The following is a 16,260-nucleotide window of genomic DNA, read 5'->3' on the forward strand; positions in this document are numbered from 1 at the left end:
GGGTATGTTGTGTCTTCATTTTCATTGAGTTCTAGAAAGGCTTTAATTTCTTTCTTTATTTCTTCCCTGACCCAGCTGTCATTTAGGAACAAGTTGTTCAGTTTCCATGTGTGTGTAGGCTTTTTGCTATTTCTGCTGTTGTTGAAGTCCAGCTTTATTCCATGGTGATCAGACAGGATACAAGGGATTATTTCAGTCTTCTTGTATCTGTTGAGGCTTGCTTTGTGACCAACTTTATGGTCTATTTTGGAGAAGGTTCCATGAGGTGCTGGGAAGAAGGTAAATTCTTTTGTGTTTGGGTGTAAAGTTCTGTAAATGTCTGTGAGGTCCATTTGATTCATGACCTCTGTCAGAGATATTGTTTCTTTGTTTAATTTCTGTTTTGTTGACCTGTCCTTTGTTGAGAGTGGGTGTTGAAGTCTCCCACTATTAATGTGTGGGGATCTATATGTGGTTTAAATTTTATCAATGTTTCTTTTACAAATGTGGGTGCTCTTGTATTTGGGGCATAGATGTTCAGGATTGTGATGTCTTCCTGGTGGAATTTTCCCTTGATGAGTATGAAGTGTCCTTCCTCATCTCTTTTTATTAATTTTGGTTGAAAGTCTATTTTATCAGATATTAGAATGGCTACTCCTGCTTGTTTCTTGGGTCCATTTTTTGGAAAGTTGTCTTCCAACCTTTTACCCTCAGGTAATGTCTATCTTTGTGTCTTAGGTGTGTTTCTTGTATGCAACAGATTGCTGGGTTTTGTTTACGTATCCATTCTGTTAATCTGTGTCTTTTTACTGGAGAGTTGAGTCCATTGATGTTGAGAGAGATTAATGACCAGTGGCTGTTAGATCCTTTGATTTTGATGTTGGCTGTGTTCATAAGGTTGTGTGCTTGGTTGCTTTTTGTTTTGCTGTAGTAAGGTTATTTACTTCCTGTGTTTTCTTGACAGAAGCTAATTTTCTTGGGTTGTATTTTCCCTTCTAGTGTCTTCTGTAATGCTGGATTTTTTTGTAGGTATTGTTGAAATTTGTTTTTGTCATTGAATATCTTGTTTTCTCCGTCTATGAGGACTGAGAGTTTTGCAGGGTATAGTAGCCTGGGTTGACATCTGTGTTCTCTTAGGATCTGCATGCTATCTGTCCAGGGCTTTCTGGCTTTCATAGTTTCTGTTGAAAAGTCAGGTGTGATTCTAATGGGTTTGCCGTTATATGTTACTTGGCCTTTTTCCCTTGCAGCTTTTAGTATTTTTTCTTTGTTCTGTATACTTACTGTTTTGATTATTATGTGGCGGGAGGATTTTCTTTTCTGGTCAAATTTGTTGCGTGTTCTGTAGGCCTCATGTATCTTTATTGGCTTCTCCTTTAACTTGGGGAAATTTTCTTCAATGATTTTGTTGAAAATATTTTCTGGGCCTTGGAAAAGGGAGTCTTCTTTTTCCTCTATTCCTATTATTCTTATGTTTTGTCTTTTCATATTGTCTTGGATTTCTTGGACGGTCTGTGTCAGGAATTTTTTGGATTTAACATTTTCTTTGACAGATACATCGATTTCTTCTATTGTATCTTCTACACCTGAGATTCTTTCTTCCATTTCTTGTATTCTGTTGGTTATGCTTACCTCTGTAGTTCCTGTTTTCTTCCCTAAATTCTTCCTCTCCATTATTTCCTCCATTTGTGTTTTCTTTAATTTTTTCTAGTTCTATCTTCAGGTCTTGAGTTGTTTTGTTTACTTCCTTCACCTGTCTGATTGTATTTTCCTCTTTTTCTTTTAGTTCCTTCAACTCTCTCTTTTATTTCTGTCAGTGATTTAATTATTTCTTCTCTGAAGGCCACAAGCTGTTTGGCTGCATCTTCCCGTATTTTTTCACGGATGGCCATAATCTGCTTGTCTTTATCTTCCTCCATTTCTTTATGGATAGCCATGATCTGTTTGGTTTTATCTTCCTCTAATTCTTTACGTGTTTTATTTGTTTCCTCTATTATCCTCTTCGTCAACATAGATGTAAGGTCATCTTCTTGATTTTCTATTATGCTGCATAGTTCAGGGCTGTTTGCCCCTGGATGGCTGGGTTCTGGAGATGCCATATTGCTCTGTCTTTTGTTGGTTGAGCCTTTACGCTGACCTCTACCCATTGGGCTGATTTAGGTATTGGCTGTTAGTTTCTGTGCTTCCTGGAGTCCTGACGTAGGGAGTATCCCCTTGGCCGGCAGATGATTTTTCCTGAAGGAGTCCTTCTCTGCTTTTTGGTTATGGTCACTGTATGGCCAGTGTTTCTCAGAAGTTGCCACTGCTCACCTCAGGTTTATAGCCCTGAGTAGTAGCTGTGATCTATGTTAGGCAGGAGAGGTTCTCCTCTTACCCATAGAATTTCTCAAGACAGCTGCCCCACTGCTGGGTTTCTTGTTATAAATTTGTGTGCTGCTGATCACTAAATTTCCATGTACAGTCCTCTTGAAGAAACTGCTGATTCCCTAGCTGTGGGGTTTTCTCCCAACAGGGAAACTCAGCCTGTTATCCTGGCGCGCACAGTTCTGTCCGGGAAAGTGGGAGGTGCACTCAGCAAGTGTCTGGGCCAGAGGCTGATTGCTCTGCTCTGGACCTGGAGAATGTGCACCTAGGTTGAGTTGGCACCTGGGGGCACTGCTGTGGTCTGGAGGCTTGGTGCCTCACTCTGGACCAGAAGCTGTGTGTCTCTGTCTGGGATGGCGGCTGCAGGCACTGCTCTGGTCCAGACGCTGTGGGTGCTGTCCCCCTGAAGGATCAGGGATTCCCACAGTTTTGACAGTCCAGCCAGGGACAACTGGCCGATCCCTGGCGCAGTATCCGAAGGCTGCTGTAATGGCTCTTTGGCTCCTGCAGGTCCGAGGATGCAGCTGTGTGTCCCAGTGCCCTAGGGGAACTCAATAATGGCGGCAGAGCACAGCGCTCCTGCCTGCACTAGAGTCTGCTTGAGTCCAGGAAGTGTTTTGGTGCTGAGTGTCCTAAGCGTTAGAGCTGCTGACCCCCTCCGCTGGGAGTTTCCTCCTGCCAGAGACACCCAGTCTGGTGCCCTGGTGCCCTGGTGCCCACAGTTCTATCTGAGGCGGCGAATCAGGCACACAGGCAGGGCTCCATGCAGGCACCTGTGTCTTGGCTCTGGGTCCGGGCTGGCTCCTGGGGCACCGGCGGAACCCGAGTCTTTTCCAGGGGATTGCTGGGTAACCTGAGGTCGGTCCCAATTGTTTCCTGCTCCGTGGGGTTATCTCTCGACTAGGAAATTCAGTCTATGGTGTTGTGGGACCACAGTTCAGTCTGGGACTGTGACCAGATGGCGCTGGCGTGTAGCCCCGGGCTGACGACCAAGAGCCTGGTGGAACCAGGATCTCTTCCGTGGTTTAGCCGGGTGAGTTAAAGCTGATTGAATCCCCCACCGTGGGGTATCCTCTCACCTGTGAAACACAATCACTTGTGTTTTATGGCCGAGAGTTCTGATTGCTGGTCACTGTGCCAATCCTGCTGTGCTGCTCCTCAGAATGAGAGTCCTCCGGTGCCGCCATCTTGCCCCGCCCCTTGACAATGCCGAATAATTTCTTAATAAGCAACTATTAGGTACATTTTTGACAATGCTGATGCATAATTGAAGAACCCAGTGAATGCAATTAACATTTCAGAAAAGACTCAGTGAAAGGGAAGCCGTTAACCAAGAGAACCAGAGAACACAGTCTGAAGTGTAATAAGCCCAAAGATGTGGTAAATACTGGAGAAAAACAAGACAGCCTCTGTTGAGAAGAAAGCCACGTTCCTCCAAACAAAGAAGCTTGCCATATGAAAGATGTGATGGCCTAATGGTAAACAGCATTGCAAAACTAAATAAAGATGTCAATTCTAGGCTTCAACACTTTATCTGCTATTACTTTTAAAAATCCAGATCAACTATCTGGCTTTGGAGTTAAAACAAAGTCATGAAATAATGAAAGAAAATTACTTCCTGAATTACTTCCTGTTAGAAATCTGCACTTAGCAAAAACATAATTTCTATGCTGAAGAAGAGGCAAGCAAAACACTATTTTTCAAAAGTGTTTGGACATGTCTAGGCAAATATGTGTGTTCCCTGGTCACTTGTACTTCATCTTTTGAAAACTACATTTATTTAATTAGTATCCATGTTTATTGCAGCACCATCCACAATAGCCCAGCTATCCAGCTATGAAACATGAATGAATACTGAAGACACATGAAGAACTACAAACTATCATTTCATCTTTTATGCAAGCTAAGAGTTGGAGAGCAAGTAACTCGAGTACAAAGACCCAAAGACAGACATTTAATGGATAAAAGAGACAGAAGGACAATTAAGAGTTGTTTTCTAAATTTTTAAAGACAACCAAATTGTTTGCTATGTCTCTACAGATAATTCTAGAGTTTGACCTACAAATTGACCATGTAGACCCATACTCTACTAGAAAGTACTACATAGCACATGGTTTTCTTGCTTTAATATGATGCAGGTGTAATTTTCTAAGTCTTTCTAAAATCATCTTGCATATCACCATGGCTCCCTACAATACAAAAGCATGCTGTTTTTTGTTAACCAAGTTGTATATGTGTGAAATAAAACCATTTGAAAAGTTAGAGCTAACTCACAAGATGACAAAATGTTTGTGAAATAATAAAATGAATCAAAAGTGTGTCAGTAGAAATGTTATGTAGAAAACCTTATTTATTTGTAAACTGCAGCAGGTTGGTATAAAGATGCTTTTTACAAAGCTCATTAATATGCAAACAACTGTAATATAAAATATGTAAAACAATGGTATGAAAATGTCATGGCCAACTTTGTAAACTGAAACAGATAAATGATTAAGTAAGCAACAGTAATCATCTGTTAATACATCATAAGAGAGATGTATATATTCTTTCTTAGGGAAATATCTTGAAATAGTAGTAAACTTTTTAATTCGTTTATATAAAAACTTGTACAAAGGAGTTTTCATTCAATTGGTTCTAAAAACAAAAGGGTAACATAATATGATGCCTATTAGAGTAAGTTGAATATTAAGAGGCAGAATTTTCCCAAAGATTGCACAGCTAAAGTTCAGAGCAGTCAGAATGACCTGGTTTCTTCTGATGACTGCAGTAAAAACATCCCAATTCTAACTTTGGCGCTTGCTGCTACAAACAGACCAAGATCCAATGCCATTCTCTTCTATAATATCTATAAAATGCCAAAGAGGTTTATATTTTCATTGTTTGTTATCGCGTCTCAATTAACTGTCTTCTTTTAATCATGTTCCTATACCATATATGATCATGGTTCCTGTGAGAGATACCTATTCTGTCAAAAACAACTGTTTGTTTTTGAACAGTTCTTTATTAACCCAGCTTCAAATGAATAGTCTTTTTTTTCTAGGTGAGAGCCTTCCCAGCCTGTTTCCAAGCAACTTCCTTCCAAACGTGGCATTTCCGCAAAATTGATAGCTCCAGAGCAATTTTGTCTGATTGGAACACAGCCCCAAAATGTAGTCCCAGACTGCAGTTCCTCGTCTTAGGAGCCACTTCAGCAGAGGACACAGGAGGAGTTCCAGCCTGCATTTGGATTTGACACAGCCTAATTCTAAAGAGCAGATGCACTGATTTCTTTCAGGGAGTGAGTCCTCTGAGTCCTTGCTCAGAAGTGGCTCTGCGTTGCTGCTCTGCCGAAACGTAATGATCTTCAGATGCCTCATTCCTTCAAAGGAAGCATCTTTAATTGGAGAAAGTAGAAGAGCTAACAACTGGGCCAAGTTTTCTCTAAGGATCTCAAGCTGCTTCCACAGATCATTTTGTTTTGTTTTGTTTTAATTCCCTGTGTCTCACACTCTTTGTGTCATCTCCAAACCCATATATGTCACTTTTTTTTTTTTAGGACTTAGCAGATTATAAATAAATAAATAGTTTTCTACAAAGCACTTCATAATCACATTTCAAAAGCTGGTGGTATAATAGTCAATACCACAGCTGGAAAGCCCACCCTGAACCTCCTCATGACAACCACAGTGGGCTACAAATACAAGGGCTGTTCACATCCCACCACCATAAATCTCATCACAGCCTGTGAGCCACTTCTTGATGATCTGGCTCCTGAAGGCTTATGAGGCCTCCTCCCTGTTCCCCAGCCCTCCTCACTTTTCAAGAAAGTGACCTCCTTGCTGGCCATTGTTTTCTATTCCACAAACTGTATTTATCTGAGACATCTGGCTTCTACTTTCTTATTTCATACAATATCCCATCCTGTTGCCCATCACAGAGAATTTTTGATTGTTTCCACCAAGATCTATCTCCTGAGGCTGGGTTAGCTTTTCTCTAAGCCGTCATCACTGAGTAGCATGGTACACAGTAATCACTTTTATTTACAAATTAAAGTTCTTCATAAAGTAAAACACTGTATGTTCCTGAATTCCAGTGCTGAAACAATTACTAAAAAGAGCTCAAAAGCTTATGTTGAATTCACTCATCAATGGCGAAATAATTTTCCATGTTTAGAACATCAAAATTCTTCATAGCTTCTAGTTGTATTTGTTGTTCAATGCTTACTCCTTCTGAAAGTGTTTTCTTTTGAAGTGTTCCACTTTGCCAATTATGCATAAATTCAATAAAGGTATTCCTCAAAATATACTGTCCTTTGATGTTTTTGTCTAATGGGTACATACACACACATACACACAACAACAACAAAACAAAACAAAAACAAGCAGACTTCCTACTAACCACCAATCAAAAGTGGTGTTTGAGGCTTGATTCTAAACTATCTTTTTTATTATTATCATTATTTTTTTTACAATTTATTCACTTTGTATCCCAGTGTAGCCCTCTCCCTCTTCCCAGTCCTACCCTCCCTCCCTCTTTCTCTATCCCTCTACCCTAGTCCACTGATAGGGGAAGTCTTCCTCCCCTATTGTCTGACTCTAGCCTATCAGGTCCCATCAGGGCTGTCTGGATCTTCTTCCTCTGGGCTGGATAGGTTGCCCCACCAGAAAAAGTGATCAGAGGAGCAGGCACCCAAGTGCAGATCAGAAACTGTCTCTTCTCCTCTTACTAGGAGATTCACGTGAAGACTCTGCCATATATGGGCTACATCTGAGCAGGGGGTCTAGGTCCTCTCTATGCATGGTCCTTGGTTGCTATATCAGTCTCTGTAGTCCCACTTGGGCCAGGTTTTTGGCTTTGTTGGATCCTGCCCCCTCAAGGTCCTTCTTTCTTCCCCCTCTTCTATAATACTCTCTCTGCTCTGTCCAAAGTTTGCTATGAGTCTCTGCATCTGCTTTGATCCCCTGCTGGGTGGAGTCTTTCAGAGGAGATCTGTGGTAGGCTCCCATCCCACTCTCTCTCTCCCAGTGTCTATCCTGTTTTCCCTTCTGAATGAGAATTAAGCATCTTTCCATCTTTTTAGTATGTTCTTCCTATATTATATGGCTAATATCCACTTATAAGTGAGTATATTCCATGATGTATGTCTTTCTGCTTTACCTCACTTAGGATGATCTTTTCTAGTTCCATAAGTTTCCCTCAAATTTTATGATTTCCTTGTTTATAATAGCTGAGACTCTGTGATTCCGCATCACACACATTAGAATGGCTAAAACTCAAGTGACAACATATGCTGGAGAGGATGTGGAGAAAGGGGAACCCTCCTCCATTGATGCTGGGAGTGTAAACTAGTATAACGCCTTTGGAAATCAATCTGGCACTTTCTCAAAAAACTAGGAATAGTGCTGCCTTAGGACCCAACTATATCACTCCTGAGCATATACCCAAAAGATATTCAACCACACAACAAGGAGATTTGCTCAACTATGTTCATAGCAGCTTTATTCATAACAGCCAGAATCTGGAAACAACCTAGATGTCTCTCAACCAAAGAATGGATACAGAAAAACTGTGGTACATTTACATAATGGAATACTAAATTACCTCTTGGGAAGATTTAGAGCTGCAGAGCAATTAGCACCTTCAGGAGGTATTTATGTTGTCATTGTGGGAATATCTAAGATTTTTCTAATTTTCTCATTCTTGTTTTCCTTTGTTGTAGTTTTAATTACTCAATGCCAGTTCTTACTGCAGAGTTCATTTCCTTTAACTACCATGTTTAATGAATTTGTAGTCAATCTGATATGCTTTAAAAAGCAAAAAAATTCTAGATTCCCACCATTTACTTGCAAATTTCATGATTTCCTTGTTTTTAATTGCTGAGTAGTATTCCATTTTCTTGAAAAAAAAAAAAAAACAAAAAGCAAAATTTAACTATCATTCCTCCTCTCTTCTCTTTCAACATGCCTATTTGACAATTGACTGATATTGTACCATCTAGCTCTCAAATAGTTTGAGTGATGCCACCTCAATGATTTTGACGTCAGTTGATGATTTTAATCTTTCAACGCCATCTTTCCTCAGCAGTACTAAATACAGAACTACTGGCTTAAATTAGGAGTTATAATGAAGTCAGTGCAGTTAAGTATCACACCAAGTTACCAATTTTCAATAGATTCTTAATATTCTCTGAAATATTAGCATTTCCTTTAAAAGTATCTATGGCAACTCAAAATTAATTTTTATTCATTAAATTTCAAACAGGTTAACGAAGAATTTTAGAGAGTGTGAAGTAGCCACTTTTACATCCCTAAAGCAGCTTATCAAGCTATCTGACCATGCTTCAGTCAGTCAGAAATAAACAAAAGGCTACAGACCTGACAACTTATTCATCAACAAACAAAACTTAATTGAATCACTTTTGTGTTTTGCACTTAAAGTGTCCAACTCCACTACAAACCTGATTAACATAAAATGTCCATGTTACTCAACAGGGCTAACAGCCTAGAAGTACTACCCACACACTCAGTTTTTGAGTTTAGATGTAGAATCAAAATCACAAGCTTGTACTTAGCTATAAGACTACAGCAGCAGTTGTGGAATTGAGTCATACAACTTTTCATTTTAACAGCGCAAAAGAAACATGGACTTAAGCCCACAAGATGGTTCATCCAGGTAGGACAGTTGTGCGATCCTGACAACCTCAGTAAAAGTGCAACCCATGGACAGGTAGACAAAGTGACCCAACTCCAAAAAGTCCTCTGTTTTTCACATGACATGTCTCCTCCCCAACAATAATTAATGAGTTAACTAGTTAAAGTTTTAGAAAGGATACACTAACTCTTCCTTGCTGGCTTTGAAAAAGTAAACATTCGTGTTGAGTGACAGAATGAGAGATAGTGAGAATATAGGAAGTGCCTAAAACTGATGTTCCTGCCGAGAGCAAGCAAGAATGTGAAGGTGTCAGTCCTTCAATTGTAAGAAATTTAATATTCTGCCAACAGCAACATAACCATAGAAAAGTCGTTCTTGTTCCAGAAATAAACAGCTCACTGCATACCTTGGCTGAAACTTCTGGATACACTATGCCTAAAGATATTAAAATGAAAAAGAAACACATAGACACATACACAAAGATATGAAAATTCACATTATTTAAGCTAGTAAGTTTATAATAATGTAACAAATAACAACAGCAATACTAAAGTACTAGTATCAAGTTGGCAAGGAAAAAGGTCTTCTATATCCTATAGAAGTGGAAAAACTGATTTCAAAACACATATTGTTCTTATAAATCATCACAGCTGCCTCAAAGAACTGCTATGAGAACTAGATCAGCAATCTTGTATGTATGTATATAAATATGCGTATATATATAGCAACAATTAATGAAAAGGAGGCTCTGAATTTGAGAGAGTAAGAAGAGGTATACGGGAAGGGTTAGAGGAAGGAAGAAGTGGTGAGTGGTGGAACTATATTATAATCTCACTTTCCTTCTCATCCTGAGTTCATCCCTTCCCCATTTCTCTTCCTTCTACCACTAAGCACTGTTGTCCCCATTGCAAGACAAAGTGCTCAAGGAAATATAAGCTAACGAAAGTATATTTAAGGGCTCTGTGGTAGAAAGGAAAGTTTAAATTCTGTGAAAAGCCATCAAATAATCAAAATCTAATGAAATCCGTATTGATGCATCATCCAAGGACCATGCATGAACTGGACCTAGCAGCCTTAGAAGCCCTGCAGAGATGGGCAGCGTTTAGGCTTCAGTTGTGTGCTCCAGTAAAGGAAGTGAGGACTGCATCAGACAGGACTCAACCGCTAGCTTTTTGATCACTTTCCCCTGGCAGGACTGCCTGGAGAGACCACAGGGGAAGATGACACATTCAGTCCTGATGCAACTTGATGATGCAACTGGGATGGATGGGGAAGGGAGCTCCCCTTTTCTGAGGAAAAGGAGAGGAAGAGAAGAAAGGAGAGAGAGTGGGACTGGGAGAGGTGGAGGGAAGGCTCTATAGGGCTGTAAAGTGAATAAAATAGATGAGGGAGGAAAACTGATGAAATCAGAACCATATTTTTTTTGCTTAAGTACACAGCACATGTTTTGCTTGCAATGTGAAATTAAAATGGGAAAGCAAGTTTAGCAATAAACACACAGCTTGCCATTAATATTGAGTTCATGAAGGTGGTTGTCATATCAGTCTCCAGACATTCCTTTTCTAAACTCAGCACTCATGTTAAGTCATGAATAATGCATATGCTTTTGCAAGCAACTAACTAGAAAAACTAGTCAAACAGTCTTCATTGGAAAAAAAAATTGCTCCATTAAGAAATACTCACATTTTCCTTACGATAGCTAAAAACTCCATGAAGTTCTTCTCATTGTTTTCTTCTTTGTCAAGACTAGGGCTACCACGTGCTTTTCTGAGATTCACAGCTATGTCATGTGACTCCTCGGGCGGGGCCTCCTTCACTTCTGTCTTTCCAGCAAATTTCCTGAGCAAGGAGACAATATTAGTGATATTTCACAATGTGCAACAATTTACACAGTTTTACTTCACTCTCAATAGTAGAAATTCACATTTGAATAGCATTCTCTTCTAGTGCTTCCATTCTTTTCTCAGTCACTAATGTAGTTATATGTGTACTCTATTGTACCTTGAGCCTAGAAATTAGCATATATAAATATTTTCAGCATATATAATATATTATATAATTTGAGGAAATATTAAATATTATTTAATTAAAGGAAACATTGTGTAATCACAAATTAAGTCCTGGTAATACATCAGGTCACTGATATGCTTGAAAGAATCTAGAAGATGAATAGAAAACACGTGGAATAACAGCAGTAAACTGTAACATTCACATCTACACATCTAACATTCACTGTATTATAAGTGTTGCTTCCTCTCCTTTGAGTTTTATATACATTATCTCATAACATTAGCACCAACATTCCTCTCTCATTTATAAACTGAAAATTTCAGAAAGCGTATTATATATATATATATTTAACAAAGGAAGATAGAGACAAAAAAAAGCTCAGGGAGACAAAGACATGAAGAGCAAGATATGTAAAATGATATGGAGAAAAACTATTCCAAGGAGATCATACTAGAAACTTTTCCAGAGAATAAAAACATTTCTTAAAAATTATTATTATTATATAATTATTATTTTTGTTAAAAAATAATTTTGGCTTGTTAAATAGCAAAATTATGAATAGCTTCAATTGACCATTTGTGCTTTTTAACGTATTTTTGTACCCAATTATTTATAGGTTAATTCTCACTGTGTGACAGAATGCATAAAATTATTTATGGAATTATTATCATATAGAATTAGTTATGGAGGGAGAGTTCCATTTTATCCTCTGCTGCTGGCATGGTTCATTTGGAACATTGTTTTTTTTTTATTTTAAGGTAAATATACATTTTAAAATAATATCCATGATATATTAGAAGAAAAAATACCAAGGAGGAAAGAACTAATTACAAAAATATCCTGATAGATTTTGGAAGTAGAACATGACCATTATGTACAACAATGGAAAACTATTTTCCTGTGTACAAAGAGCTTCAGTCCTGATGTAACCACAGACAAACTTTTGTTTTGATTAATTGGCCTTATTTCCAGTAAGATTCATAAAAGATATACATATTTTATAAAATTATACTTTTGCATATTTTAGTTTTTTTGGAAATGAATCCAATGGATTTTATGACTTTTTTTCTGTTTTCAACGTTATGTTCACGAGACTTAATGGCTATAGTTTTGCTGCCGTATTATATTTCATTGATCATATCTACCCAAAAGGTTTGCTTTCTGTTACTTTCCTTCTGTTAGTTGGTAGACAATGAGTTTGTTTCCAGATTTGTTTCTTATTCCAGGCCCTGTGCATAATAAACACAGCCTCCTTCTCCCCTGAGCATCTCCAAAAGCTTTCCCCACATTCATGGCTTTATCCCAGGCCGCATCTCCATCAGGCACTCCTGGCAACCTACAGATCATTCTGACCAGAAAAGCTAAGGAAGCAAACAGGCTAAGCACAGTACCTAAATTTACAAACTTCCTAATCCCAGATGCCTAGATGTCAACATAAAAACATAGTCAATAACAGCCAGAACAATGAGTCGTCACTAAAATCCTGCAACATTACCACAAGCAGGACTTGAACATTGTAACATAGCTGAAATATAAGAAAAAGATATTAAAATAGTTTCATGAATATGATAGAAGTCCTTTCACTTTAGTGAAAATGAATATATCCTCAAAGAAATCTATGAAAACACAAATAAACAGTAGAAGGAAATGAATAAAACAGTGCAAGACCTGGAAGTAGAAATTGAAGCAATAAAGCAAATCCAAACTGAGGGAAATCTATAAATGAAAATTTAAGAACTTGCCCAAGAATCTCAGAGGCAATCCTCAGCTACAGAATACAAGAAATGGAAGACAGAAATCTCAGCCATTGAAGACAAAATAGATGAATACCCAAGTCAAAGAAAATATTAAATCTAAATAGTTTTTGGCACAAAGCATGCAGAAAATCTGGAATAGTGTTGAAAAAGTCAAATCTAAGAAGAAGAACAAACATAGGTCAATGACAGAAAATATTCACAAAACTGTAAAAGCTTCCTAGCCTGAAGAAGGAGATTCATATCAAGGCACAAGATACATACAGAACACCAAATAAACTGGACCAGAAAAGAAAGTCCCCTTAACACAAAACAATCAAAACTGTAAACACACAGAACAAACAAGGACTATTAGAAGCCAAAAGGGAAAAAGAACAAGGAACATATAATGGCAGCCCTTTAGAATACATCTGAATTCTCAGTGGAGAGTCTAAAGGACAGAAGAGCCAAACAATGTTACACTAAGAGCTCAACAACAAGGAAGACCCTAGGGAAGATGCTCAATCCTCTTTCAGAAGGACAAACGCGATAGACATCAGAAGCAGGCGAAGACAGGGATCAGGACAGGAGCCTATTATAGATGGTCTCTGAAAGACTCCACTGATGGAGGTATATGGAAGCAGAGGCTGAGACTCATAGCCAAACTTTGGGCAAAGTGCAGGGAATCTTATGAAAGAAAGGGGAGACAGAAAGACCTGGAGGGGACAGGAGCTTCAAAAGGAGACCAACACAGCCATAATAACTGAGCCCTGGGACCCTGAAGAGAATGATATCCCAACCAAGGACAATGCATGGAAAGGACCTAAAACCCCAGCTCAGATGTAGCTTATAGACCCAGTCTACAAGTGGGTTCCTTAGTAAGGGGAACAGGGACTGTCTCTGACATGAACTCAGTGGACAGCTCTTTGATCACTTCCCCCTGAGGGGGGAACAGCCTTACCAGGCCACAGAGAAGACAATGCAGCCACTTCTTATGAGAGCTGATAGGCTAGGGTCAAACAGAGAAAGACCACTCCTATCATTGGACTAGGGGAGGGGTATAGGAGGAGAAGAGGAAGGAAAGGTGGGACTGGGAGGAAAAGAGGGAGAGGGCCACAGCCAGGATACAAATTGAATAAATTGTAATAAATGATAATAATAAAAAAATTAAAAAGAGTTCCTAGATGCCAGACTACAACATGCAGCAAAACTTTCTACCACATTAGATGGATAAAATAAGACATTCCTTGAAAATAACCATTTTGGCAATAGCTACTACAAATTCAAACTTATAGATGATACTTTAAGGAAAACAAAAACCTGAAATGATTACACCCAAGAAATCAGAGAGAATAAATAATTCCAGACTAGAAAAACAAAATGGGGAAGCACACAGACACACACACACAGGCACACAAGTAGCAGCACAAAAGAAGAAAAAAGAAAACAACAAAACAAAACAGGAATCAACCAACATTGTTCACTGATGAATTCTCAACAGTCTCAATTATCCAATGGAAAAAAAAAATGGACAAACATAATGTGAAAACATGATCCATTCTTATGCTGCATCTGAGAAACAAAACCTTAACATCAAAGATAGCCATCATCTCAGGGGGAAAAAAAGATCAAAAGAGATTTTTCAAGCAAATGGACCTAGGAAGCAAGCTCATACAGCCATTTTAATATTTCCCAAAATAGACTTCAACCAAAACTAATCAAAAGAGATGTGGAAGGACACTGCATATTCAACAGTGGAAAATCCATCAAAAGATCAATGCAAGTCTTAACATCTATGCAGCAAACATATGGGCAGCCATATTTGTAAGAAAAGGAAGGAGGAAGGAAGGAAGGAAGGAAGGGAAAGAAAGTAAAGAAACAAAGCAAAGAAAGAAGGAAGGAGAAAGAAAGAAAGAAAGAAAGAGAAAGAAAAAGAAGGAAGGAAGGAAGGAAAGGAAGGAAGGAAGGAAGAAGGAAGGAAGGAAGGAAGGAAGGAAGGAAGGAAGGAAGGAAGGAAGGAAGGACAGACTACTATGGATTGAATTCCATATTGACTCTCACACACTGAGAGTGAGTGACTTCAGTACCCCACTCTTGCCAATAGACAGGTCACTCAGACAAACCTCAATAGAGAAATGCCGGAGTTAATTTTGTTATAAACCAAATGGACCTATGTGGCAGCCCACCTGGAGTTAATGGCAGATTGGCGTGCGCATCTCAGCAAGGGAATTCGGCCTCTTGGCTCTGGTTCTTATCTAAAGCTTGGTGGCTAAGAGATTGACCTTGGCAGTTACACAGCAGAGGACTCCAGCACTGAGAACTAGACCATAAATTCCATGTAACCATGGTAACCAGACAGCAGGTCACTTGAGTAAGCCTTCTCATGTTTTGGCTAAGTAAAATTGCCTGCTTGAGAAACTGCTTGTACTTTTCTGCCTAGTTAAGTGTTAACCTGACGTCCATTAAACTGACACCTAAGATCGGCATGTAGACTTGCTGTTCTTCTTTGTGTCACCCTGTCTCTCTCTCTCTCCCCAGCCCTCTCTCAGGTGGTGTTCAGGTGTCGGTGCAGAGCAGCAACATTCCTAACCTATATGTCCAAAACATTTCACCCAAACACTGAAGAATATACCTTCTTCTCAGCACATCATGAGACTTTCTCCAAAACTGGCTACATACCCAGAAATAAAGGAATTGTCAACAGTTAAACAAAAAATTGAAATAACATCCGGCATCCTACCTAACTATCACAGATTAGAGCTAGGTATCAACAACAACAGGAAGCTTACAAAAATCATGGAAACTGAACAACTCTCTAATGAATGAAAAATGAGTCAATTAAAGACTTTCTAGAAGTGAACGAAAATGAATACACAGCATACCCAAAATTACAGGACACAATGAAGGTGATTCTAAGAGACAACTTAATAGCCCTAAGTGCTTATACACAAAAAAATTGGGGTGATCTCATATTAGTAACTTAATGGCACATCTAAAATCTCTTTAAAAAAATGAAAAGAAAGAACATGCCAGGTGCTATGGTGGTGCACACGTTTAGGAGGCAAAGGCAGGCACATCCCTACCATCGGGGTTCAGGGAACTGGTGGAAATAAAGGTCGGAAGAATGTAGTGGGCAAATGGACTGGAAACAGGACACCACAGCGAAAGGTCTCCTAAATGCAGCTGCACCAAAACATATAGTAACTCCTAGAGACTGTGGCAGCATGCACATGCCTACACAGCTCTGACCCACAAGGGCCCCTAGGGAGGCATAAAAGGGAAAGTGGACACAAGTCCCCGTTGCTCACCCAGAGGCTATCTTCAACAGATAACCACTTCCAAAAGAAAAATCAGTTTTCTCCAAGAGAATCTCACTGGGTATACAACCCAATCTGAAGGCCAGGCCCCATGTCCAGCAGTGAATGGCAAACACAAATGTAACTCAATAGCATTTTGAAGATTTTTTTTTGTCCCATAGCGCTTTGTCAGGAGTTCTTTCTTAATTTTATTTTATTTCTTACCCTTACAGGTTCTTTTGTATATA

The 16,260-nt window shown here is 39.0% G+C and overlaps 1 protein-coding gene across 1 annotated transcript in view; it reads right to left on the reverse strand.

The window, feature by feature from the left end:
- Cnbd1 (cyclic nucleotide binding domain containing 1) overlaps positions 1 to 16,260 on the reverse strand; it is a 411,690-nt gene that overhangs the window by 324,703 nt on the left and 70,727 nt on the right. The window contains 1 exon segment of the mRNA XM_055603581.1: positions 10,657 to 10,812. Coding sequence (XP_055459556.1) covers positions 10,657 to 10,812 — 156 coding nt within the window.

This window comes from Psammomys obesus, unplaced genomic scaffold, assembly GCF_907164565.1.
Source record: "Psammomys obesus unplaced genomic scaffold, mPsaObe1.curated_primary_1811, whole genome shotgun sequence".
NCBI classification, from domain to species: Eukaryota; Metazoa; Chordata; class Mammalia; order Rodentia; family Muridae; genus Psammomys; species Psammomys obesus.